Here is a 25285-nt window from a genome sequence, read left to right as displayed (position 1 = left end):
TTGCAAAGATTACTTTAATAACCCTAATCATTTTCACCCTGAAAAAATCCTTCCTTATATTGAACAACTCAAAAGAATTATTATTCTTTTTAAACATTCATTTATTTACTTATTATGTATACAGTGTTCTTCTGCAAGTCTGCCTGCAGGCCAGAAGAGGGCATCAAATCTCATTACAGATGGTTGTGAGCCACCGTGTGGGTGCTACGAATTGAACTCGGTACCTCTGGAAGAGCAGCCAGTGCTCTTAACCTCTGAGCCATCTCTCTGGCCCCAAAAGAATCCTTTTAATACTATGCTTTCACTATAGAGCCCTTTTCTTCATTAGCTAAGTAGGTTTGGGTGGTGTCTCTGAGGTGTTCTCCAGATGAGCGCTAGGTGCCGAGAGGTTGGGGTGGAGCTCTGGGAAAGTTGCCTTGCTTCTGAACTTCACCTTGGACGCACAGCTCTTATTCACTGTGGTCCCAGGGTGTGCATGTCATCCAATAATGTGGGTGAAGGTACAAGTTATAGAATCCATTTCTCTTCAGCTCTCAGCCTCTCTCAGACCTTGGAGAACACTGGAAGTCTGAAATTATTTGAGGAGAAAAAGTAGTGCTATCATGACCTTTCAGGAATCATGAAAATATTAACTGCTTAAGTCAGAGAAAAACATTTTAGTATTTCTAAATATGTAACATTAAAAAAAAAAGTTACCAGTTTTTCAGTTTCCAAATAAGGGAATATGTAACTTCCTTGGCTCCAGCTAACTGTTCAGAGAATTTTCTTTATAAAAACCCTGGGCACTTTTCTTCAAATCTTTCAGAGCTAAGTGTTTTCTGTAGTTCCTAGTGGTTACCAGCACCTCTGACACCCCGAAAAAAAATCATCTCTAGCCGAGTCTGTAGGATTCTTTTTCTAATAAACATTTTTGTATTTGTCCCCCAAAGCATTGTATCCTCTATGGTAAAGAATTATACGATAGGACATTGTTCTACACTTTGCTTTAAAGTTAAGAATAGGTCATTGACATACACATACTCCTGTGCAATGTCAAAAGTTAGAAACATACATACCCTTGGTATAGGGCTGGTGCTGAGGGACAAGGGACAGCTGCAGATGTGCTACTAGGAATTTCAGCACGTAGATGATTTCAGGTATCCAGAGGTACAGTTGGAGATGGGGTGGTAAAGTGGGCAGGCAGTGTGCTTTGGATCTCGAGTCAATGGATGAGAAATAAAGTGAAAACTGGAAACAGCAGTGTCGCAGAGAGTGTGCAGAAACATGAGTATGTCTGTAGTTGGCAGTGCATGGTGTTAGCTGCAGAGAGCATCTTCTGATCAAAAGACTCTGAAGCTTCAAGAAAGAAAAGCAAAGGAGAGTAGTCAGCAAGTAAATGATAATTCCATTGCAACATCATCCTGAGTGAGGTAACCCAGGCACAAAGGAGCATGCATGGTGTGCACTCACTGCTGAGCGGATATTAGCTCAAAAGCTAGGAATACCCAAGATACAATTCACAGACCACATGAAGCTCAAGAACAAGGAAGACCAAAGAGTGGATGCTTTGGTCCTTCTCAGAAGGGGGAACAAAATGCCCATGGGAGCAAATACGGAGATAGAGTGTGGAGCAGAGACTGAAGGAAAGGCCATCCAGAGAATGCCCCATCTGGGGATTCATTCCATATACAGTCACCAAATGCAGACACTGTTGTACATGCTAAGAAGTACTTGCTGACATGAGCCTGATATAGCTGTTTCCTGAGAGGCTCTGCCAGAGCCTGGGAAATACAGAGGCAGATGTTTGCAGCCAACCATTGGACTGAGTACAGGGTCTTCAATGGAGGAACTAGAGAAAGGACTTGAAGGAAATGAAGGGGTTTACAATCCCATAGGAAGAACAACAATATCAACCAACCAGAGCTCCCAGGGTCTAAACCACCAACCAAGAAGTACACATGGTGGGACCCATGGCTTCAGCTGTATATGTAGGAGAGGATGGCCTCGTTCAGCATCAATGGGAGAAGAGGCCCTTGGTCCCATGAAGACTCGATGCCCTAGTGTAGGGGAATTCAAGCTTGAGGAGGCAGGAGTTGGTGGGTGGTGGCACACCCTTATAGAAGCAGGAGGAATGGGAATGAGATAGGGGGTTTCTGGGGTGGGGAATCAGGAAAGGGGATAACATTTGAAATGAAAATAAATAAAATATCCATTAAAAATATTTAACAAGATAAAACCTTAGGCCCATGATGCAGTGATGCCAAATGTGACAGGTCAGCTGCCAGTACAGAGGTGAGAGGTCAGCAGGGTGAGAGGTCAGCAGGGTGAGGGGTCAGCAGGGTGAGAGGTCAGCTGCCAGTGCAGAGGTCAGCTGCCAGTACAGAGGTCAGCTGCCAGTACAGAGGTGAGAGGTCAGTAGGGTGAGAGGTCAGCTGCCAGTACAGAGGTGAGAGGTCAGCAGGGTGAGAGGTCAGCTGCCAGTGCAGGGGTGAGAGGCCAAAGTTAAGGCGTTTCAGAAGATCCAGAAGTTACAGTTTTGAGAAAAGGGACTGCATCTGGGATGCTCACATGAGCACACATCTGCATAGATAATGATGCTTTTACTCCGCTCTCAGCCTGACAGTTCTCAGCACCTTAATACCTGAAAAAAGGTGTTAGGTTTTCCTAGGATGACTTCAAGAAATACATTGTAGAACTTTTCTTCTTGAATCACTTAGCAAGTTTACATTTTCTAAACACATTGATTTCTCATTCATCTTCAAACACCAGTGCAGAGTTATTTATAGTTTTTGTGACCTAACCTAGTCGCTTTGGTCTTTCACCCAACCATTACATTTGCCCAGAAATTTGTCAGCAGTTTTTCTCTGAGAACCACAAAATGAGCCCCGTTTGGCCTTCTGTTTCTATTGCTGCAAAGAGACACTATGACCACAGCAACTCTTAGAAAGGACATCATTTAATTGGGGCTGGCTTACGGTTTCAGAGGTTTAGCCCATTTTCATGGTGGGAAGCCTGGCAGCATTCATGCAGACATGGTGCTGGGAGAAGGGGCCAGGGGTTCTACCTTTTGATCTACAAGCAGCAGAGGGGGATTGTGTGCCACACTAGACCTAGGTTGAGCATATGAGACCTCAAAGTCCAACCCCACGGCAATACACTTCATCCAGTAAGCTCACAGCTAGTCCAGTAAGCCCACACCTCCTAATAGTGCCACTTCCTGTGGACCAAGCATCCAAACCACCTATGTCTATGGGGGCCGTTCCTATTCAAACCACTAGAACTGCCTCATGTTTTTTGTGAATAAACTATGGAAACAGCCATGCTTTTGCGTGTTGTGTCTGATTGTCTTTAAGCTACAGTGTTGTGTCTGCAGTTGTCTTTAAGCTACCATGTGTCTGTGGTCTCTTCTAAATTAAATTGGGTGTTGGGTTCATTAATATTCTGTTATTCTTATATTTCTGATTTAAACAGTTGTAGCTCTTGAGTATTCACTGTGCAAGGATTCACTATTCTTAAAGTTTTGATATTTTATTTTTTATTTTATGATTTCTGACTCTTGTGAGTGAATCTCCCTTACCCCTGCTATTTTTTTCTAATGATTTTTAAGTGAATTACAAGATAATTGCTTCTCTTTAACATGCTGGTCCTGGAGAATGAACGTAGGCGAGAAGGCTTGGTGACAATGGACAAGCTCCGTTACCCACTGGACCGTCTCATTGGCCTTGCTTCTCATGACTAATTTCTTTGACTGAACTCACATTTCTCAAAAGGCTTAGAAGCCCCTGGAAGCCATTGCCCACACTGACTGAGGACATTTCTTGCTTTATAAAGAAGTGTGGCTTATCTGCCAACAGTCCCCTGCATCTACTTGACTCAGCTACGGGGAACATATGAGCATGTTAACAAGTTAGAACTTTCATGTTTACCATAATATTTCCTATTGTAAGTTTTAGTATAGGTGTTTGATCAGCCAGCAGCAATATTTTAGCAGGTATTAAGTAAATATAAAAAAGTCTGAGTCATCGCTTTTCCAGTGCCAGTCTGACTTGTCACAGCTTTGCTGTTTAAGTGATCTGATTAGTGTTGCATCAGAAACTTTTGTGTCAGTGCACATGAGAAATGCTGCTAGGCTCTGTGTATACAGGGTTAGCTAAAGAAAGATTGTTACCATTTCAAAAATCAGTTTTGTTTTTTTAGAAGAGAAATGTGATACAAAATACTTATCATTCATAAAGTCCCCAACCTAGTCAAAAATATAGAATAAATAAATACAGGTGGTAAAAGTATGCTTTATTCAGATTGTTTTGGCTCTAGAAGACTGAAAGTCAGCTCTCTCTTCTGAAGGCTGATACAAGAATAAGGGGGGATTTTATGCATTATTTCTTCCTGTAAAGACGTGAGCTTTTTTGTTATCTAATGAAGAAGAGATCCTTATACTTTTGAAAACTTTTCTTTTGCATGTTGAGCTTACTGTTAATGAGGCAGCCGCTCAGCTCTGTGTGAAGGACAATGCCCTGCTGACAAGAAGAGATGAGCTTTTTGCCCTGGCCAGGCAGGTTTCTCGAGAAGTTACCTACAAGTACACGTACAGGACCACCAGGTAAGGCGAGAGCCGGCCATTTGCACAGTGGGTAGAGGCAGTTTGAAACATTCCTCATAGATAGAATGTGAATATTTCTGAGAAAGTTAAGATTATGACTCATGTAGATCTTTCAAAAACATTGTTTCAAAGACATCTTTTTAATTAAATTACTTTAAACTGGAAATAAAAACATAAAAAAATGTTTGTATTAATGGGTACCATTTGCTATTTGAATAGATGATGTTGAATAGTATGATGTTGAATTCAGTTGCTAAATCTACCTGCTCAAACATTTATTACGTGTTCTTGCTGAAGACATCCCAGAACCTTTCTCTGGACTTGGAAATAATTAAACTATATGTAATTTGTCTGCAGCAGCCCACTACTCTGTGGCCACTAGAGATTCTGATCTTAAAGCAGCCTCTGGTTTTTGCTTAATCCTCCTATACCACTTCCTTTGAAAGTTATAGTCTCCAGAACTGTAGAGCTCTTGCCATGGTGTAGACATTCTATGCTATAGACCTGGGCATGATGATGTGGTCTCACAGCCCTTCAGACACAGTGATACACCCATTAACAGCCAGACTTGGTGATGACTGGGAGAAAAATGCTTCCTTTCTTAGTTATGTGTGCAGTCTTCTGTTATTGGAAATAATACCATAATAAATAAAATTGCCTTTTGCCTATTCCAAGATACACTGTTTATATTTTAGTGTCTTTATAAGTTTGAATTCTTATGGTTTAGTTGGAAAGAATATATACAACTATATATGCATATCAAGGTGTTGCCTCAAAGAATGGGGTATCCTAGCACTGGTGGTGCGTGTCATAGGTATAGCAATTCTGAGATAGTCCCCAGAAGGGAGACTTCCAAGGCAGGTAAGAAAGTGGTCTTATTTCATACAGTCTGATGCATTAATTTCAAATGACCATTTTTATCATTATGTTTTAAATGGTTCCCGCTTAATTCTAAGGAGGCATTCCTTGATAACGTTGTTGTTATTAGATTGTTGTGAAGTAGCACTTTCTCTGGTCAAGTTCTCAGGTCAGAGGCTTTCTACAGCATGTAATGGTATTAATCCCTTAATATTAGCTTGGAAATAACAGGACATTATGTAAATGGATACTTAAGTCATTTTTCATGTTATGGTTTCAGAATCTCATATTCTGAGGGAATGTTACAGACTAAAATCATTCAGTAATACAATTAGCTATCTTCTCAAACTTTTTCTTTCTCCCTTCCCTTTAGGTTAAAATGTGGTGAAAGAGATGAATTATCTCCAAAGAGAATTAAAATAGAGGTATGGATATATGTAATACATTGGTATGTTAATAAGTTTTGCTTCATTTATAATAAGATCACCAAAGTAATATTAAAGTTTCCTAGTTCAGACACAAAAGAATGACTGTATAATTCAGTAAATAAAATTTTACATCTTAAAAGCAATATAGAATTTGTTATTCCGAAGTACTTGTAGTAATCTCAGTGAACAAACCCAGGAAGTTTTTTTTAGTGTTTTTGAGATTTCATTATTTTTATTTTTATGTGTGTGGGTGTTTTGCCTGCATTCATGTCCTGTGCCACATGTACACAGTGTCCATGTGCACCAGAAGAGGGCGTTAGACTCCCTAGAGCTGGAGATGTATCTGGTTGTGAGCCACTGTGTCCCTGTCCTCAGGAGGAGCAGCCAATGCACTTAACAACAGAGCCATCTCTCTGATCTCTTCCCCCAGAAGATTCTTAAAGGAACCTGTACTGACTAGATTGATACCTGGTTTATCAAAAGTTGATTTCCACATTAATGTCTTATAGACTGGAAAATCCTCATTGTTTAAACAGCTTTTTCCTCTCCTATCATTAGCTGGCATGTCCCTCAGTAACTGACTTTTGGGGCTCTGTGTTTTCGTTGGGAACCAACAGCTCAGTAGCTATAGTTGTGGAAACATTTCTGTACTTAAAACATTTCTCAAGAGACTCTGTTGAGACTGTTTTAACTTGGGAGTGGTAGGATGGACACTGAACAAGAAAACATGCATCTCTTAAGAGTTCTTGAGGTACCGATGGTTTCAGAACTACCCTTCCTCAGTTTGGGTTGCATCTTTCCTAAGTCTAGTTTACAGCAGAATGGAAGTTCTAATCACAGTGCCCCCCTCTTCCTTCCCTCTTGGGTGTAGTTATGGACTTGGGCTCTCTGGTCTACCCCATTATTTAATGTCAGGTTCTAGCAGTTCAGTCATGGCTGACCACCCTGGCAATCAATCACCTCATGATCCTTTCTTAGCGTCTGTATGGCAGAGTCCTTCTCTGGTACCAAGCCAGAATTATCTTATCAAAACATACCTTTTTTCTTGCTTTGCTCCCAGTGGCTTTCCATCCCTGTGAGGAAACCTAACGTGGGAGGTATCTGCGACCCTCACAGCCTGGCTCCTGCTTGCTTCTGGTCTTTGCTGTTTAACATTCAGTTTCTGCTTCCAGCTGCACAGACTAACACCAGCCCATGGCTGGGACTGTCAAGCTCAGTGTTCCTAGCATCCACCACCAAACCCCAGCCTAGGTGGCCACAGTTTGTGGGGGGGAGGTGGCTTGTGTCTCCCAAATCACACTCTGGCTGTTGTCCAGCTTGATTCATAGCACTTACGATTATGACTTCCTGAATGCTCGTGTATAATCTAGAATTGGTCTGCTGTGCTAGAGAAGAATAGGGCTCTTACCTGTGTGCCTCTTACCACACGGTGAGTGTATAGTGTGGCTTTGCATTGAACAGGCATGAATAACAGCTCTTAGATAAAACAGTGAATGACTGTGATTCACCTTTTACTTCTTAAAACAAGCAGACAAACAAAAATCTTTGTCCTTAGGTTCTCACATAAATATTTTGTTCCTAAGGGACAATTCTCTTTTAAGTTGTGCTCATGTCTGCCTTTAATGTTTTTGTTTTTTAATTTATTTATCCAGGGCCCCAAAAGTCAGTTACTGAGGGACAAAAACCCTGATTTTCAAGACAGTGTTTCTCTGTGTAACCCTGGCTGTCATAGAACTAGCTTTGCAGAACAGGCTACCCTTGAACTCACAGAAACCCACCTGCTTCTGCCTTCTGCGTGCTTGGACTAAAGGCATGTGGTACACCTGGCTATTGTCTTGATGTTCACTAGGGAGAACGGTTCACAATGGTCAGTCCCAGTTCAGAAGGCTTGTTGACATTGTCTAACAGGCCATGGTGAAAGGTAGTAAAGCAGTTTAATCATACTGCAGGCCAAGATAACTGCAAGAAGGTTCTTATAGATTTGACTGTGGCTCTACTGAGATGAAACAGGTGAATACAGACACTGTGTGGCCTGTGTTGTTGAAGCACTTAAGGAGATAAGATGCAGATCTGGCAATGGCTGCTGCTCTTTTCAGCATTGGATCTCAGTGGTCCAATAACAGCTGTTGTTCATGCCTGTTCAATGCAAAGCAACGCTATAAACACATCATGTGGTAGGAGGCACACAGGTAAGAGCTCTGTTATTCTCTATCTGGGTAGCCTGATTCTAATGTAAACAAGTGGTCTAAATTAAATCTGTGGATATGACTTGGTCTGCTCTTCATGTAAGCTCTACTGCTTCACACTGAAGCACATGGCCATGACTGATTGGAGCTGCTTTTAGTGCTTTTAGGCTGCATGAATCATTGTTTAAACCTCTCAGTGGCCCTGAGCTGAAACTTAAGCAACTTCTTTCTGCAGCAGTTTGAGTTTATCCCACTTGAGAGTGTTGGGTTATTACATTAGCTGTAAATGTTCAATTCCTTGAAATCTCTCTCTGAAGATAAGTAGTTCAATATGATTGGCTCGCCTGCACAGAACAGTTCTGTTGGACTTAGAACCTTGTCTCTGCCCTGTGGTTGTGAAGGAAAAGTGTGTGTAGCACTGGTGGTCTTTCAGGAAGGCAATGGTGGCTACTATTTTCTAATCTAAGGACAACTGCCTGGTAAACAACTGTAAGTTCTGAGTAGAAAATTTAACAGTGTAACTGCAAAATAATATGAAAGAGAGCTTCCTGTTTAGAAAGAGAATAAAGAGTATGTTGGAAAGATATCCATAGAAGTTAGTCTGACTTATTTATATTCTTCCTATGACAGGGTAAGATGGCTTGACTGTTCATCATGAACATGAAAGGTTAAGAGCTAGGATCCCTGGTTGTATTGTCTTTGCTTAAAGGTTTAAAATGCTGGTTAAAAGAAGAGTCAGCTGGTAACCTTTCTTTTTGGTTTAAGAACAAACTGTCATTATCTCCAGTAATTCCAGCGTCCAAAGGAGCCTCTTAGAGGGGGAGACTGGTGAAGGCCACTGACTGCATAGATAGACTGTGTGAGACTGTGTGCTGTGTGTCTTTTACTTGTTAGTTGTCCTAATTTGCTGGAATTGCTAGAACGAGGACAGATATGAGGGATGACATCTCTGTCCCTGTGGAGTAGAGTACAGAGCAGGACAGACATGAGGGGTGACTGACTGCTCTGTCCCTGTGGAGTAGAGAGTACAGACATGGCTGGATGGAAGAAACTTCTTTGTTAACAGATTGGAAAAGTCTAAGAACTGGGTTTCAACAAGAAAGAGGAAACATCTGCCAGCCAGCTGCTCGGGGCAGCGGGGAGTGAGGGGGAGGGTCAGCATCCACCTACACAGTGACTAAGCCCATGAAAGGAAAGCTGGTGGAGTCTGAAGTAGGCTCTTCTCTCTGGATCAGAAAAGCAGAAACAGTGCAGCCTGCTATTCATACTGAAAGCGTGAATGGAGAAAGGGGAAAACGCACACTTAGGGTGAAGAACACCTGCCGCCCTGCATCGCTCCAGGACACCTGGGCAGCGGCTTTAGAGCAGCTTTCTGGCGCTTGGTGGGGAAGAGAGAGAGGAGACCAAAGGGGTGAGACTAATTAGGTCAAACATGCATCTTACATTCTCATTGCTGAGACCCAGATCCTCATCACCAAGGGAACGCTGTGGTTAATGCAAGCAGCCATCAGTGTGGAGATAAATCGCTCATAGCGTGGTACAGCTGGTGCCAGAAAGAAGGCTACAGAGATCCAAAATAAGCCTTGTACCAAATACAGTAAAGACCAAGCTATTCTTCTACCAGTATACTGGTCTCTTAGAGATATCTCCCTGTTGTTTCTCTGTTGGATATTCCAGATACCTTGTTTCTCGTTATAAGCAATGGAGCACTAACTGCCCGTTTTCCAGCAAGCTTTCATGTACAAAGTTTGAAGGTCCCCTTCCCAGCTTTGCAGTGTTCTCATGGCTGACCAAGAAGGCACTCGTGACACATTTGCCATCCGCATAGTTCATTTAATACCCACAAATCTCCCCTGGGCAGGCAAAGCAGGTGCTGCAGTCTCCATGGGAATGCTGTAAATCATGCTGTTGACTTGCAGAGACCACATATCTGGTCCTAACACAAGAAGGCTGGCTAGCTCCTCCCTCCTCCATACTCTTCAAGCAGTGTTTAAGATATTGGGACATCTGGGGATTCTGTCAGCAGCTCCACCCACAACACACTGTTGAGCTGATGCCTGGTCTGCTGTAAGTCTCCAACCCTGACTTGACTCTTTGGTCCAAAGTCACTATACCTACCTACCTGGTTTATGTACAAGGAAGTCATGGCAGCCCTTAGAAAAAGATGTCTCTGCCAGCATCAGTCCATTTTCTAGTTCCCCTTGTAATCTGTGCCTAGCCCTGTAGCCTTTATTGCAGTATCTCCAACACACTCCTAAGCTACGTTCTCTATCTTTACCACAGACATTAACCAAGTATCAGCTGTGTCTGGTGTAGCCTTTCTAAAATCTGGCCTGGCAGCCTTCTCTGAGGGCATCCGTGACTTCTCTTTACCATTTAAATAAAGGGGATATTTACATTGTTTAAAATAAGATTTAAATTTCGTAGCATTGGCTATAAGGCCCCACAGAATCTGGGGCGTGCCTGTCGAGGTTCTCTGCACACTTCCTTCAGGTTCTCCTCACTGTAGCTGTGATATACAATGTACAGCCCACTGGTTTTGTACTCAGGCCTTAATCTACATTTCCATCTTTTCAGCTTCTTCTCTCTGAGAACCTTCCCAGTGTTCCCGGTCTCTGATGGATGGCCTTTGTGGGCCGCAGGGTACAGTAGCATGCCTTCCCTGACAGCTGCTGTGTCCCCAAGTGCTTTCAGATTCCCACTGTGCTTTTCACCAAAATATTACCCTACCAGTATTCCCAGCGTTTTCCTGCTGGTTAGAATTTTAAGTATGTAGCTCCCACTCATCTTGGAGAGCTATACTGTGCATATATCCCTAAAACATGTTCTTTTCCTCTGTATAGCAAAAAGATGGGTAAGTCATCTATACTGGTCTGTTTTATGTTAATTAAACCTGGTGGTGTTGGGGCTTGTATAATTGACCCCTTGTCAACTTGACACAGAGACACATCACTATTAAGCCTCAACCCTTCCTCTCTTATTCACTCCTAAGGTCTAAAAAACTTAAAACGTCCCATAGTCTTTGCAAATTCTTACATATTAAAATTTCAATCCCTTTAAAATATCCAAAGTCTTTTTACAGTTAAATTTTTCTTAACTGTGGGCTCCACTAAAATACTTTCTTCCTTCAATAGGGGGAAATATCAGGGCACAGTCACAATCAGAAGCAAAATCAAACTCCAACTGTCCAATGTCTGGGAACCACTCAAGAACTTCTGGGCTCCTCCAAGGGCCTGGATCACTTTTCCAGCCTTGCCCTTTGTAGCACACACCTTGTCTTCTAGGCTCCAGCTGCCTTTTCTCCACTGCTGCTGCTGTTCTTGGTGGTCATCTTACGGTACTGTCATCTCCAAAACACTGCAACTAGGTTTCACCAATAGCCTCTCATAGGCTCTCTTCATGGTGCCAAGTCTCAAATACTTTGCATGATCCCTTCAGCTCTGAGCCATCAATTGCAACTGAGACTGCACCTTCACCAATGGCCTTCTGTGGCCTCTCACAGTGCCGAGCCTCAGCTGCTCCTCAGGACCCCTTCATACCTTCAAAACCTGTACCACCTGGGTGATTCTTACACAGTACCAAGTCCAGCCACAGCACAAGATACAACCTTGGCTATCTCTGGAACACAGCCTCATTGTGCTCTCAGAAAACACTTCCTAGAAGATGGTACCTCAATGATGCTGGTCTCTTCTTAATCACCACTAATTTCTTACCTCCAGCTAACCAGCATCAATAGTCCTAGTAATGCAAAGGCTTTTTGTTTTAGTAGTTCTGGTATCTTGTTAATCACAGCTAATTCTTCTGCCCCAGCTAACCAAAACCACCGAATCTTCACAATCAAAACAGCAAGGGCCCTAATAAGAGTCTTTAATCTTCCCTCTGAAATTTCACAAGCCAGGCCTCCGTCTTCTGCGCTGTTCTCATCATTATCTTCCAAGCTCCCACAGAACATCCTACAGAGCTCTTAACACCCAATGACTCTTCTAGCTCAAAGTTTCAAAGTTCTTCCACAATCTTCTCCAAAACATGGTCAGGTTGTCACAGGGATATCCCACTATGCTGGTACCAATTTGTCTTAGTCAGGGTTTCTATTCCTGCACAAACATCATGACCAAGAAACAAGATGGGGAGGAAAAGGTTTATTCAGCTTAATCCCACGTTGCTATTTATCACCAAAGGAAGTCAGGACTGGAACTCAAGCAGGTCAGGAGGCAGGAGCTGATGCAGAGGCCATGGAGGGATGTTACTTACTGGCTTGCTTCCCCTGGCTTGCTCAGCTTGCTTTCCTGTAGAACCGAGGACTACCAGCCCAGGGATGGCACCACCCACAATGGGACCCTCCCACCTTCATCACTAATTGAGAAAATGCCTTACAGCTGGATTTCATGGAGGTATTTCCTCAACTGAAACTCCTTTCTCTGTGATAACTCCAGCTTGTGTCAAGTTGACACACAAAACCAGCCAGTACAGGTCTGAACTTTATAAATGGGAGAAATATTTTTTGTGGGTAATTCATATGTACCAAGCACTGAGGTAAGTATTTTTATTGCACTTTTTTGTTTCCCTAAAAATGATTGTAATAAATTAGCCTCACGGCTGCTATAGTGTCCTTCTTACAAATGGGACAGTATATACCCAGGGACAAAAGGGTCTGTTCTGCGTCCCAGGATTAACAATAGGAATAGATTTCAAACCCAGTACAAATTACTGGGTTTGACAACAATGGGAGAAGTTGCAGTCAGTTCTCATGAAAAATAGCTATTATTCATAGTCAAGTTTCAGAAATATCTTCACGTTAGGACTGTGTGCATTGAGCTTAGACTCGGAGCTGGTGTCTAGAGCTACAGAACAGGGGGAAACGAGCAGTGCTTATGAGGGTTAAGTAGAAAATGCCTGTGAAATAGGAACCTATAGAGTCTGGGCTTCTGAAAGGCAGCAGAGCTGTTGTTGGGCAATCTCCTTGAGGCTTGATCCAAGTCTACTCGTTTGAGCTTAGAGGAAGGTTTGCTGAAGTGGAGGTTGGAGTTGTAGGAGTAAAATAGTTCTTAGAAGAAAAATGGAATAACCAAGAGAATGGTATACTTTCATGCTCTTTTATAAAGTTGACTCTATTTTACCTGATTAGTTTATACATTCCCATACAGCAGTGTCGGAGCTAGAAAGGCAAGCGACGGCAATACTAAGAAAGTACAGTTGGATACGAAGGTAGACAGAGTGATCTCACAGGGTCAGAGTTATTTACTTTTTACTTCCAATCATCATGTTTCATGTCTGACTTCAAACAACAGATCATTGTGATTGTGGTGCCTTTAATTACAGCCCTCAGGAGCCAAGGTTGAGAGTTCTAGGCCAAGGCTGAGCTACAACCTGGATTTGCCTGGGCTCTAAGACAAGACCATCTCAAACTTCAAAATTTTTAATTAAAGATAGATAATCGATGTTAGTTAGGAAATTGATTTGGTAGATCAAGTATTGGAAAGCATGGCATGTAAAGACCGTAATGGGAGACTGTTTCTAGCCAATATCTTATATCTAAAATAAAATAAAAACATTTTATTACATCACCACATCTTTTTCTACTAGATTACTGTAATGGGTTTGTTTTTTAATTGTTAACCCTGTGTTAAAAGCATGTAGCTTGTTCCACAGAGGGAAAGCTGCATTGGTAATGAGGGTTTCTGTAAGGAGACCCTAGCGGCCTTCCCTTAAGGTCTCATTACTAAAACTATCATGGCTGCCCGTAGCTTTATAGATAGCAGCCTTTTATATAACAGCAAACAGGCAGTTCAAAAAGAACTTAAAATTAATGGTGGGTAGGTTCTCCATTATAGTGTCCCATACATATCATATATATTACTGTTCTCATTTTGCAACCTTCGTGTGATAAATCCATGATCTTATCATCTCTTCCCAGTTGGTCTTCTCAGCATCTCAGAAACATTCTCTTGTCTTTACCTTCCCCCAAAAGAGACTAACTGGGTAGGACAAGTAGGGTAGGTCATTGTAGGCCCATCCTGACAAAGGGGACTCATGGACGGTACTGGGAAATACAAGTTGGGTGGCAGTTTAGTTTTCTCTTTTACTTTAGGTCTTTACCAGACAGATTACAAACAAACGATAAAAAAATGTGGCAATATGGCTATTTACTGAATTTATAAAACAAACTCCCTTTGGACTTTAGAGCAGTACAAATCATGGTACTACACAAGCTTATGCAACTGTCATATATAAACAGAGGGTACTGCACAAGCTTATGCAACTGTCATATATTAACTTTCGTATGTCAAAACAAAAATAATTAACAAAAAAATATTTTTAAAAACCCAACAGTTCCAAGTCCCAGCAGGGAAAGTTGCACTGGGCAGAGCACATATACCATCCAAGTGAGGCCTTTAACCACTGGATCCTAACCTGTTGGTCAGGAACCCTTTGGAGTAAAGTGACCCTTTCCCGGGGTCAGATATCCTACATGTCACATGCTTTCTAGGATTTATAACTGTAGCAAAATTACAGTTGTGAAATATCAAGAACAGAATTGTATGGTTGAGGGTCACCAGGACATGAGCAACTGTATTTTCAGGTGGCAGTATTAGGAAGGTTGAGGACCACTGCAGCAATGTTAGAAGACAGCAAAGGTGGCTTCCTGGTGGAGGGTTCTTCCTCTTGATGTTTTTTGTACTGCATAGTCAAAGCTACAGAAAAATGTTACTTTCATGGAAATGCTTCAGCACTTTTCATAAAACTAGAAGCAGAAGGTCTGGTGTGTGTATGTGAGCAGGGGAGCCAGTGTGAGGCAGTGCTGGTTGGGACTCTTGTCTCTGTGGTCACAAAGTCGGCTTGCCAGTGCTGGTGCTGGAGATGATTGGATTCCGCATCTTGTTCATTTGAAGTTTCGCCGTAGAAAATAAGGCATGGTGGCTCAAAAGAATGAAATGCAATATTCTACACTAAGATCTTAGATTATTTGCCACTGAGGGCACAGTTTTTTTGCTTTGTGTGGTAACAGAGTCTGACTATCCAGTCCTTATGATCTGCCCCACAGGATGGATTTCCGGACTTCCAGGACTCTGTGCCCACACTCTTCCAGCAGGCCAGAGCCAAGAGTGAAGACCTTGCAGGCCTCGGTTCCCAGGTAACGCCCCTGCTGTGGACTGTCATGGGGATAGCTGAGGGTTGGGGGGTAGGCAGGTGCTTCAGCGAGCTTCTGCTTGATGTTTGTGAGGCTTGCGTTTGTGTCTGGTTGTTTTTAAATGTCTTCTGCTCCTCAGCTTCATCTGCATGATAGCAGGGACATCTTGGTTCCTTTTGGTTCATGAGCAAAATCTGATAAGATGCTACTTATTCTCTGTAATTCTGTAGGAAGTGACACGTTCTTTGAGTATCAGGGAAAACAGCCATTTTGGTACAGCTCTTAGGTAAAATAGCACAAGATCTCAATAACATTGTCAACATTGCAACGCTTACTCCATTTAAATCATTACTGAAGACTTGTTCAATTATCGTGTAGGTTTGGATAATTTTATTAATTTCTGTGTATATGTGAGGGGGTGGATGCTTGTGTGGGTGCACAAGGGTAATGATCTGAGTGCACCTGTGTGCACCTGTTTGTGGAGGCCAGGTGGAAGATCCACCCACCTTGGTGTTTTGAGACAGGGCTCTCATTGGCCTTGTTCCTGTTTCTTCTGCTTAGCTGGCTGCAGAGCCCCCCAGGACCCGACTGGATGTGCCTCCCCGCTGCTGGGGTCCCGGCACACACCTCCCAGCTCAGTTCTTCATGTGGGTGAAGGAGTTTGAACTTGGTTTCTCAGGCTTATGCAGCCAGTACTGTGTGCTGCAATAGCCATCCTCCTACCCCAACATTTTAGTAAATTTTTAACTATATGTGCTCAGAAATGGACATTTCCAAAGTCCGTGTGTGAGTGTCTCTTTTAGACAGAACTGCAGACCTGTTTGCAGGGCCTTTCTAGTATTGCCAAACCTTGCTACTGTTTTTCCCTCCCAGAATGGCCTGTTGAAATGTCCTCAGTTAACTGGCTGAAATGAAGTTATTGTTACCTTTGACCTGGTTTGTACATGTTTAGAAAAGTAGTAAGGGCTTTTCTCTATTTTTTAATCCATTATGTGTTCCATCTATTGATTTTTAAAATTGTGAATCATGACTTTTGTAACCAATTTGATATAGTGGCATTCTTATAGTACTTTTATATAACATGATAATGAATCATATCTGCATTTTGACTATTACTTCATTGGCAAATGTCATAGATACACTGCTTTGAATATCACATGCAAGTAATTTAGAGCAGAACATAGGAAGGGAGCTTCTGAAACACGCAGAGGTGACTTCGCATGTCACACACCAGCCTTCTGTTTTAAACATAGCCGTCTATGCTTGGCAACTGCCGCTTCGCTCTGGGATGGAGGCAGAGATCCTTGCTGGCAGGGATGCAGCTCTGCATAATTTGCATTGTTTAATTTTGGTGGGAGGTGTGTTTGTCTTGTTCTTCTAGACAAGCATTTTACACCTTTTCTCCTCCAAGCAGGCTGTCATCTTAGCAGAATCTGGGTAATGCCAAATCCTAAAATAAGATGCCAGGATTTCACCCCGTGCTCAAAGCAGTTGACAGCAGATGTTGCTGGTGCTCCTACGATCTTACTTTTTGTTTTTTAGAAAGAAGGGGAAATCCTTTAAAGGACTCGGAACCTTGGGAAACAAAGTGAAGGTCACATTGGCTTTGAGTTTACATAGACTTCTCTTTATGGGACTGAAAAGAAGCCTTTCGAACAAAGCTGATATCTTACATGACATAAATAAACATGTCTTCATATTCATGGAGGCGATCATACCACAGGAAGTGTGAACTCAGTTTAATAAAACTAAGTGCATTTGCTGGTGTCTCAGATTGGCACCTTTAGGCCGTTAAGGAATCTAGAATGCTGTAGTCACTGCCTTTATTTTTGCTTCACTTACTAGCAGGCTGAAAAGGCGAAGCAGATGGAGCTCCTGTGTGCCCAAGCCGGCTACGAGAGGCTGCAGCAGGAGCGGAGACTCACGGCTGGGCTCTACAGGCAGAGCTCTGGAGAGCAGAGCCCTGATGGCGGCCTGCCTTCTGACAGCTCTGATGGACAAGGTGCGCCTCTGCGGGGACTGGCCTTCAGAGCCACGCGAGCGAGCGCCTTTCAAAGAGAAAGGGGGAGAGTGGGAGGGGCTAAAAGCTTGATGTTTTGAAAGGATTGTATCTGTGAAACTCCATTTTCACTAGTCCATCTTCAAAGGGAAGTATTCATCCTGCATCCTGTACATTTTAATTTCTAAAAATCCTTAAATGTCATTATTCCTGTTCTGTAGTTTGCAAATGTGTCTTGTAGAGGGTCGGTCAGGACAGGGATGTGGGTATAGAGCCCATTTCCCCAAAGAAACAGATACCATCGAAGTTGTTTCTTTGCTGATAGCACCTGTTTCCTTGTAGTGCTGGGACTGAACCTCTGGCCTTCCAAGTCTGTGTTAGAAAGCCAAGTCATGAGTGTTTTACTACTCTGAAATTTTTTGGCTTTTCTCATGTCTTTAGCATGAAGAAAATCCCATGCCTTTGTTATCCACTCATTGAAAAGATTGTTTTTGAAGTGTTTTCTGTATACCAAGCATGACTCTAAGCCCAGAAGGCATAGCAGTACAAAAGATGACCTTGCTTACACACAGCTTAGTTTCAGGTAGAGAGAAATGGTGTGTAAACCTGTAATTTGGACCTGCAGCTTCAAATAGCAGTAAATAGCATACTGAAGGAAAAACAGTAGTTTCATATTGTCTTATTTTATATATTATTTACTTTCTAGCAAGTGCTTAGTAGTGTTAATAACTTCTTTTACCAAGTAAGAGACCATCTTTTTTCAAACGATTTAAGTTCATACAAAGTAGCAGGCTTTGATGTGGTATTTCCTCCCTCTCACAGCACCTTTCTTGTAACACATACCATACTACCCTCTCTCCCTTCACCCTCCCCAAAACCCCTTCTGCCTATCATCCCATTTCTGGTTTCATCACACACACACACACACACACACACACACACACACCAAAGAAACTATGGAGTTTGTCTCTCAGTTTGGCTTACTTCCCCTAATGTAATTGATCCCCAGGCCATTTTCCCTTGCTTCACGCGCTTCCCAGTGAGCTTTATCATTTCACTTTTCTCCCTGGCTGAATAAAACTCCCCTGTGCAGCTATGCCTCAAGTTCCTTATCCATTCTTCTGCTGGGGGACATCTGGGCCTGATGATCTTGGCTGTTGAGGAGTACAGTGATAAGCAGATGTGTGCACATCTGTGTTGTAGGGTTTCCAGAACACTGCAGGCGTGTATTCAGGTGTGGTAGGGCTGGGCTGGGCTACAGGGAGGTTGTTTTTAGGTTTTTGAGACCCCTCCATACTGCTTTCCAAGGTCGCAGCACCAGCATTCACTGCCACCAGCAGTGAGTAGGGATTCCTTGCCCTCTGTCCTCTCTGACACATGCTTGCTCAGTGTTAGCCACTCCAACTCAAGTGATGCAGAATTTAATTTTAATTTGCATTTACATGATAGCTGATTATGTTGAGTCGTTTTCTGGATATTCATGGGTGGTATATATTTCTTCTTTGCAGAATTACCTTGCCATTTCATAAGTTCAGTTATCAATTGGAAGGTTAGTTTTTTGTGACTGATTTCTGCACTCCTTTATATGTCATGGATATTAACCCCGTCTGACGTGTATTGGCAAAGATTTTTTTTCCAATCTAAATAAGAATACCTTGTTAGTAAGCATTCTCTAGCCATGAAATGAAATGTCACCTTCCACCACAACACCAGAGTAAAACAAAGATTTCCTTTCTAACACTTGACAGAAATGTTTTAGCTAAGATCTTCTTTAGCTTCTCTGACCCTTCTTAGTAGCTAAGAATTGACATATAAGCAAAGACAATTATGAACGATTTGATGGTGATTAATTCATAACACTAGGATAACTTACTGTGGGAGTGTAATTTGCTGCAACAGATAATATAATGTATAAAGCATTTTACAGTATTTTTACTAATTACTTTTTCATGGATTATGTTTTTTAAAAAAAAAAAAAGCAAAACAAAACAAAACTATAATTGGCCCAAAGCATTCTCTGCCTTTCTGCTATTAAATGTGTGGTTAGTTAATGGCATGCCCTGGTATATGGTTATTAAGGAAAATGTCCTACAGAGGAGCTGATTAACTCAGTCTTAGAGGACATTTCTAGAAATGTCCACTCTTGTTTGGTTCATCTTAGCTCTTATAAACCCCAACAGTTTGTATGCACCAGGCACTAAAATTAATGACTTGCCATTTTCCTCCTAAATTATTATTTTAAATTTCCTGGCTATTACCAATGCTGCAGAGCCTCTTGAGTCTTCTTGGTTTCAGTAAGGTGTGTTCTGGCAACTTGTGAATGCTTATCTATAAAAATCAAACAGAAACCAAACAACACAAAACACAGTGACTGTTTAAAATGTTACTTCATGTTTTTTTCTTTTTCTTTCTTTCCTTGTATCAGGAGAAAGACCTTTGAATCTCCGAATTCCTAGTGTGCAGAACAGACAGCCCCATCATTTTGTGGTGGATGGGGAGCTGAGTAGGCTTTACTCCAGTGAGGCGAAGTCCCACTCATCAGGTGAGAATGGAATCTGCCACCAGAGAAAACCTGAACAGCATTCCCTTCCCCTTCGATCTCTCCTGCTTCTGTCCCCACTGAACTGGGTTACTTGTCGGTTCCCTTTGGAAATTATAGATCGCCAAAATACTAGCCAGCCTCTTTGAGAATTATAATATTATAAGGAATGATGTGGAAGGGCTGTAAAGGTTAAGACAATTTGACTGGCTTTGCTTTGTAAACATGCTGTGGTCTGTTGCAGGCATGAGCTGCATTGGTCCTTGTCTGAGAGAGCCTTGAGTACCAGCACCTGACTTTTTGTGCAGATGCATTTTAGGGTGAGGTTGACAGGTATCTCAAATGATAAGCACATTTGTGTACTCTTTTTAAATGAATCAAATAGCATTAGATAGTGGATGCCCACACCAGTGAGGAGAATCTGGTATCATTCAGTCTTTGAATAGTGACTTAGGAATCACTTAGTCACAGCTGCTGATTTTATAGCTGGGGAAGCTGAGATAGGACAGTTCACTGGGTTTGCATGTTAAGTTGGGAGGAACCTGTATTTACAGCTGATGGTCAATTGAGGATTAAATGAAAAGGCAGCCTCTTCCTAAAAGCTCTTAGCAAATTCACATGTTCCCTACAAACCCAGATTGCTTTGAAGACCTTATGTAAAAGAAATAGTGCAATTACATTGGTCATATTTGTAAGCTGAGATTTTACATAGAACAGAACAAAATAATTCCTAAGGAAGAGTTTTTACTTTTTTGTTTGTTTGTTTTCTGAGACAGGGTTTCTCTTTATAGCCCTGGCTGTCCTGGAACTCACTCTGTAGACCAGGCTGGCCTCGAACTCAGAAATCCACCTGCCTCTGCCTCCCAGGTGCTGGGATTAAAGGTGTGCACCACCACTCACCGCCCAGCTTTTTTTTTTTTAAAGAATTATGTATTTTATATATCTGAGTACATTGTTGCTATCTTCAGACACACCAGAAGAGGGCATCAGATCCTATTGCAGATGGTTGTGAGCCACCACATGGTTGCTGGGATTTGAACTCAGGACCACTGGGAGAGCAGTCAGTGCTCTTAACCACTGAGCCATCTCTCCAGCCCCTTGACTTTTTTTTTTTTTAAGATTTAATTTTAGTTAGTTTTTTTTGAGAGTTTTACACAATATACTTTGATCATATTTCTCTCCTCCCACAGCCTCCCCCAGATGCTCCCCCAACCTCATTACTCACTCACCCAACTTCTCTTAAAAAAAAAAAAAAGAATAAATAGGTCTGGAGAGATGGCTCAGCAGTTAAGAGCACTAAATGCCCTTTCAGAGGTCCTGAGTTCAATTCTCAGCAAGCACATGGTGACCCACGACTAATAGCAACAGCGGGATTACATATATAAAATAAGTACATCTTTAAAATAAAAACGAAGAAGAAAGCAAAATGAAAGCATTCCCCCAGACCCCACCTACAGAACAAAAAACTGCATGGAATCCATTCGAGTTAGTCAGTGCCTCCAGACCATTGTCCTGGACACTGTTGATAAGTACCCAGTATCCGTCCACTGAGAAATGCTTTCTTTTTAAAAAATGAGTAGAAATAACACAGTTCCCACGCAGCATGAGCCAGGTCACTTGACCAAGAAATCCCTGCTTTTCACAGATACACCTGTAAAGTGAATACCTCACAGGGCTTATGTAAACAAGAGGGTATGCGTTGTATGACTGGTAAGAAAGTACTGTGGCCGTTTTCTTACTCCTCAGTGCAATTTTAAATCCCTTATTGTATAGAGAGAGTTCTTGCATATATTGAACAACCTACATTCAAGGTAGGAGCATTGGTTCCCTTTCTAAAGTCCTTTCAAGGTTGTGTGTGTATTGTGGGTGGGTTGTGTGTTATGTGTGAGTGTGTTGTAATGTCCCTATGTTTGCATGTATCTAAAGTATAGTGTTGAAAGAACTATCCATAAGACTCCATGGAACTATTATTCATTCCCACTTACCCTAATTTTTAATCCCATGGCTAGAGGAACTTTTAGAAATGGTTTTATAATTAAATTGAAGTTGTATTTCTGTCTCATTTTAATGATAAATATTTTAGCTATTAACGTTTGTATGTAAGTGACCAGTTTGATTCGATGTGCTTAACACAGTGAACTAAGCATTTTTGGAAAGGTCTCTCTGGAGGCTGGAGAGATGACTCAGTAATTAAGAGCACTGACTCAGGGTCCAGAGTATGTGGGTTCAATTCCCAATATCCGCCTGGCAGCTCACCACTTTGTTATTCTGCCCCCAGGGTTCCAACACCTTCATGCAGGCAAAATACCAATTCACATAAAATAAATTAAGAAAGGTCTGTCGATATCTGTGTGTCTTGCCCTTGTCACTCATCCTATTCTATGTCTATACTCTCCTCATTTTACAGGTAGGGACACAAAGCTCAGCTGTGTAGTTAACCCAATTAGTTCTTACCTAGAAGTTGGTGCAGTTGGAGTCTAAATAAAACTGGGTTTTGTTTTGTTTTTGTTTGTGTTTGTCTTTATTTTTGTTTGTTTTTCATGACACGGGCTCTTGCTGTGTGACCCTGGATGGCTGGGTACTCTGCAGATAGCCCACATTGACCAGAAACTTGAAGCAGTCCTCCTCCCTCAGCCTCCCTGAGTCCTGGAAACACATCACTACCATGTTCAGCCAGAATCCAGACTTTTTTTTTTTTTTGGTTTTTTTGGATTTGGTTTTTTCAAGACAGGTTTTCTCTGTATGGCTCTGGCTATCCTGGAACTCTCTCTGTAGACCAGGCTGGCCTCGAACTCAGAAATCTGCCTGCCTCTGCCTTCCAGAGTGCTGGGATTACAGGCATGTGTCACCACCACCTGGCTGAACCCAGACTTTTAGCAACTATAAAATTCCATCTGGAACTTCATAATTGTGAATAGTTAATGTTTGCTAGGACATTTGGAGTTTAATAACTTGAGTTTGTAGTCCACTGATTTCAAATTCCAAACTCTTTCTGGTTTTGTTTTATGCAGAGAACCTTGGGATTTTAAAAGACTATCCTCACTCTGCATTCACCTTGGAAAAGAAAGTTATTAAAACAGAACCCGAAGACTCAAGATAGCTGAAATTCTCCTACTGTTCTCTGGAAATGGCACCAGATTCAAGGATAATGCTCCATCATAGATTAAGCCTTAATAACCAGTGTTGCCTCATTCAGCTCACAGACCATAGCCAAAGCCTAAGAACTCACACAGTAGTCTGTGGACAGCAGGACAAAGCAACAACCACAGAAGAGGGAATCAAGGGAGCATTGCAGTGTAACAGGCACTGGCCAGTGACCTTCCTGTGTAAGTTGCTTGTGTGGAAATATCGTAGGCATTCACTATTTAAGAATGTACAACGTGTCCTTGTAATTTATAGAAACAAGTCTAGGTGTTGATACCTTGCAGTCTAATAGATGTGGATACCATTCATTTTACTTGAAATTTTGTTGTCTACTCTAGGTGTATTTACCATAAATGTTACTCGTCAGCATTTAGAACTTTTGCAGTCATAGAAAGAAAGCCTGGGCAATGTAGTTATTGGCAGGGTGACTGGAGAAAGATGGAAGATGTATGCACAATTACACCAAGGAGAAGACTGTGTGTTTAATACTTGATAACATTGATTTTGATTAATAGGAAATATGTAGCTGTCACTAAATAATGTCACTTTCATTGGTTTAATCAATGCACAAATTAAAAATTGGAGTAACATTCCCACGTTGAGGTAGGCCTCATTTATGGCAGCTGCTCAAGATGTAACAAAGGTTGGACAGAGGACTTGGAATAAATGGGTTATTGTGTAAAAGCCTTGACTTCAACACTGATATTTCAGAATATGTTAAACAAATTAAGGCATAGTAATTTAGCCCTAAATGTGATAAAGATGATGATGTGGGTGAACGGGCATAGAGTGCATGTCTTGTGTGTAGTTCTGCTTTAGGTCATGCTGTCGGAGATATGAGTTCCTAATCTGTTATACTGAAATCTATTGGCCAGATGTTAGGTGAGATGTCTGCACCATAGGCTCTAAGCACTGTCACATAGATAATCACTTTTCAATTTGATCTGTAGAAGAGTTTTACAGTAGAAACACCAGTAAACAGCTTTTCTACTATTACAAGGCTTTTTCCTTCCTAAATGTTTCTACTGGACCATAGTATCTTGCCCACTAAAGAGTATCTTAGAGACCATGTGCCCCTGTTGCTACTGTGAGGTTGATTATTGTGGTCTCACTGTCCACTGTGTGTAGAGCTAGTGCGATTACCATTTAAATAGAATGTTCTGTTTACTATTAGCCACAGCACTGGATAGTATCCCTGTACTTTCATGAACCATTTCCTGTGTTCCACAATCTATTTTGAGAAATTTTGTGGTCCTTTTTTTTTTTTTACAAAAAAAAAATGAAAAAGAAAAAGAAACTATGTCTTACAGTTCAAGTTTGTAGATTTTAACGTGCAAGTCTTAAAAGATGCAGTAGTCTTCCAGCTGATAATTGTCTCTCCTGGACCTAGAACCTGCATTTTTAAATCCAGAAGAAAGTCTCCTTAAGTAGCATACTTTTCTGACTTCCAAGCTTAGAGATAAAGAAGCACACACACACACACACACCACAAATTTTCAATAGAATACAATTTTTATCTTGTGAACACTAATGTATTAAACTTGCTATACATTAAACAAATAATATATTTTTATTTGAATGATATATAAATTAGATGTTATAACTAGTGGTTTTTTTTTTCATTTCTTTTAAGATATTTCCACTGAACAAGGTCAATTGGTTACCTCAGTATTACAGCCAATATAACCCAAGGGACCATTTCTCCCTAAGTCTGTGTTAGTCTTTATTGTGTGGATTCTGCATTTCTGTGATTCTTAAAACTGTTGAAGACATGAGTGCACTTGCTTCCTGTGGCAATAAAGGATTTCTCTGCCTCAAAAATTCTTACTAAGAGTCCTTTGCATAGCACATGATGTTTGTCTATACTGCTTCCTTACAGCATGTCAGGGGATGGTATGAGCTTCTACCTTTTTTCTTTCTGTGGCACTGAGGGTTGAATCCAGAGACTCTCCCACTAAGTCAGAGGCCCAGCACTCACATTACTTTTTTCTTCTGAGACAGGTTTACTAACTTGCCCCCAGCTGGCCTTGAACTCACTCTGTGGACCAGACAGGTGGTGGTTACCTGGGGAGACTTCTCCTAGTGTGTGGTCCATACATTTCACTTTTGAAATGGCAGAGCACTTCTAGTACAGAACCACACTGTTTGTGGCTTTGATGCTGCTCTGAATCTTCAAAAGAAAACCAACCAGGTTGTCAACCCAAGGAGAGCAGGAGCCCTAGTCTGTTTCTTATAAATTCAAGAAAATACAACAGCAAATATTTAATGAAAGCCCACTTCTGACCTAGCACTGTCTGCGTGAGGGTTGGTTCTGGGAGTCCAAGATGGTGTGTCGGCTGTTCTCTTTGGTCATTCTCATGAAGGACATTCTCCAGTGGGCTTCAAGTTAACAAAGGATAACTCAGTGTCCTGACTCTGTTATT

The 25285-nt window shown here is 41.6% G+C and overlaps 1 protein-coding gene across 3 annotated transcripts in view; it reads left to right on the top strand.

Annotated features, from left to right (window-relative positions):
- Positions 1 to 24683, top strand: part of Nab1 (NGFI-A binding protein 1) — a 38036-nt gene extending 13353 nt beyond the window's left edge. For 2 of the 3 annotated variants that reach the window (XM_052192378.1, XM_052192377.1), the window contains exons 3-8: positions 4446 to 4579; positions 5811 to 5862; positions 15094 to 15183; positions 17026 to 17182; positions 19605 to 19721; positions 22730 to 24683. In XM_052192378.1, the coding sequence (XP_052048338.1) occupies positions 4446 to 4579; positions 5811 to 5862; positions 15094 to 15183; positions 17026 to 17182; positions 19605 to 19721; positions 22730 to 22818 (639 nt within the window). In that variant the 3' untranslated portion in view covers positions 22819 to 24683. The remainder of the gene's footprint in view (positions 1 to 4445; positions 4580 to 5810; positions 5863 to 15093; positions 15184 to 17025; positions 17183 to 19604; positions 19722 to 22729) is intronic. The other variant, XM_052192379.1, reaches the window with a different exon arrangement.
- Positions 24684 to 25285: the final 602 nt, after the last annotated feature.

The sequence above is a fragment of the Apodemus sylvaticus genome, chromosome 9 (genome assembly GCF_947179515.1).
Source record: "Apodemus sylvaticus chromosome 9, mApoSyl1.1, whole genome shotgun sequence".
In the NCBI taxonomy this organism is placed as follows: domain Eukaryota; kingdom Metazoa; phylum Chordata; class Mammalia; order Rodentia; family Muridae; genus Apodemus; species Apodemus sylvaticus.
The sequence above is the reverse complement of the archived record's forward strand: the minus strand, read 5'-3'. Positions and strand labels throughout refer to the sequence as shown.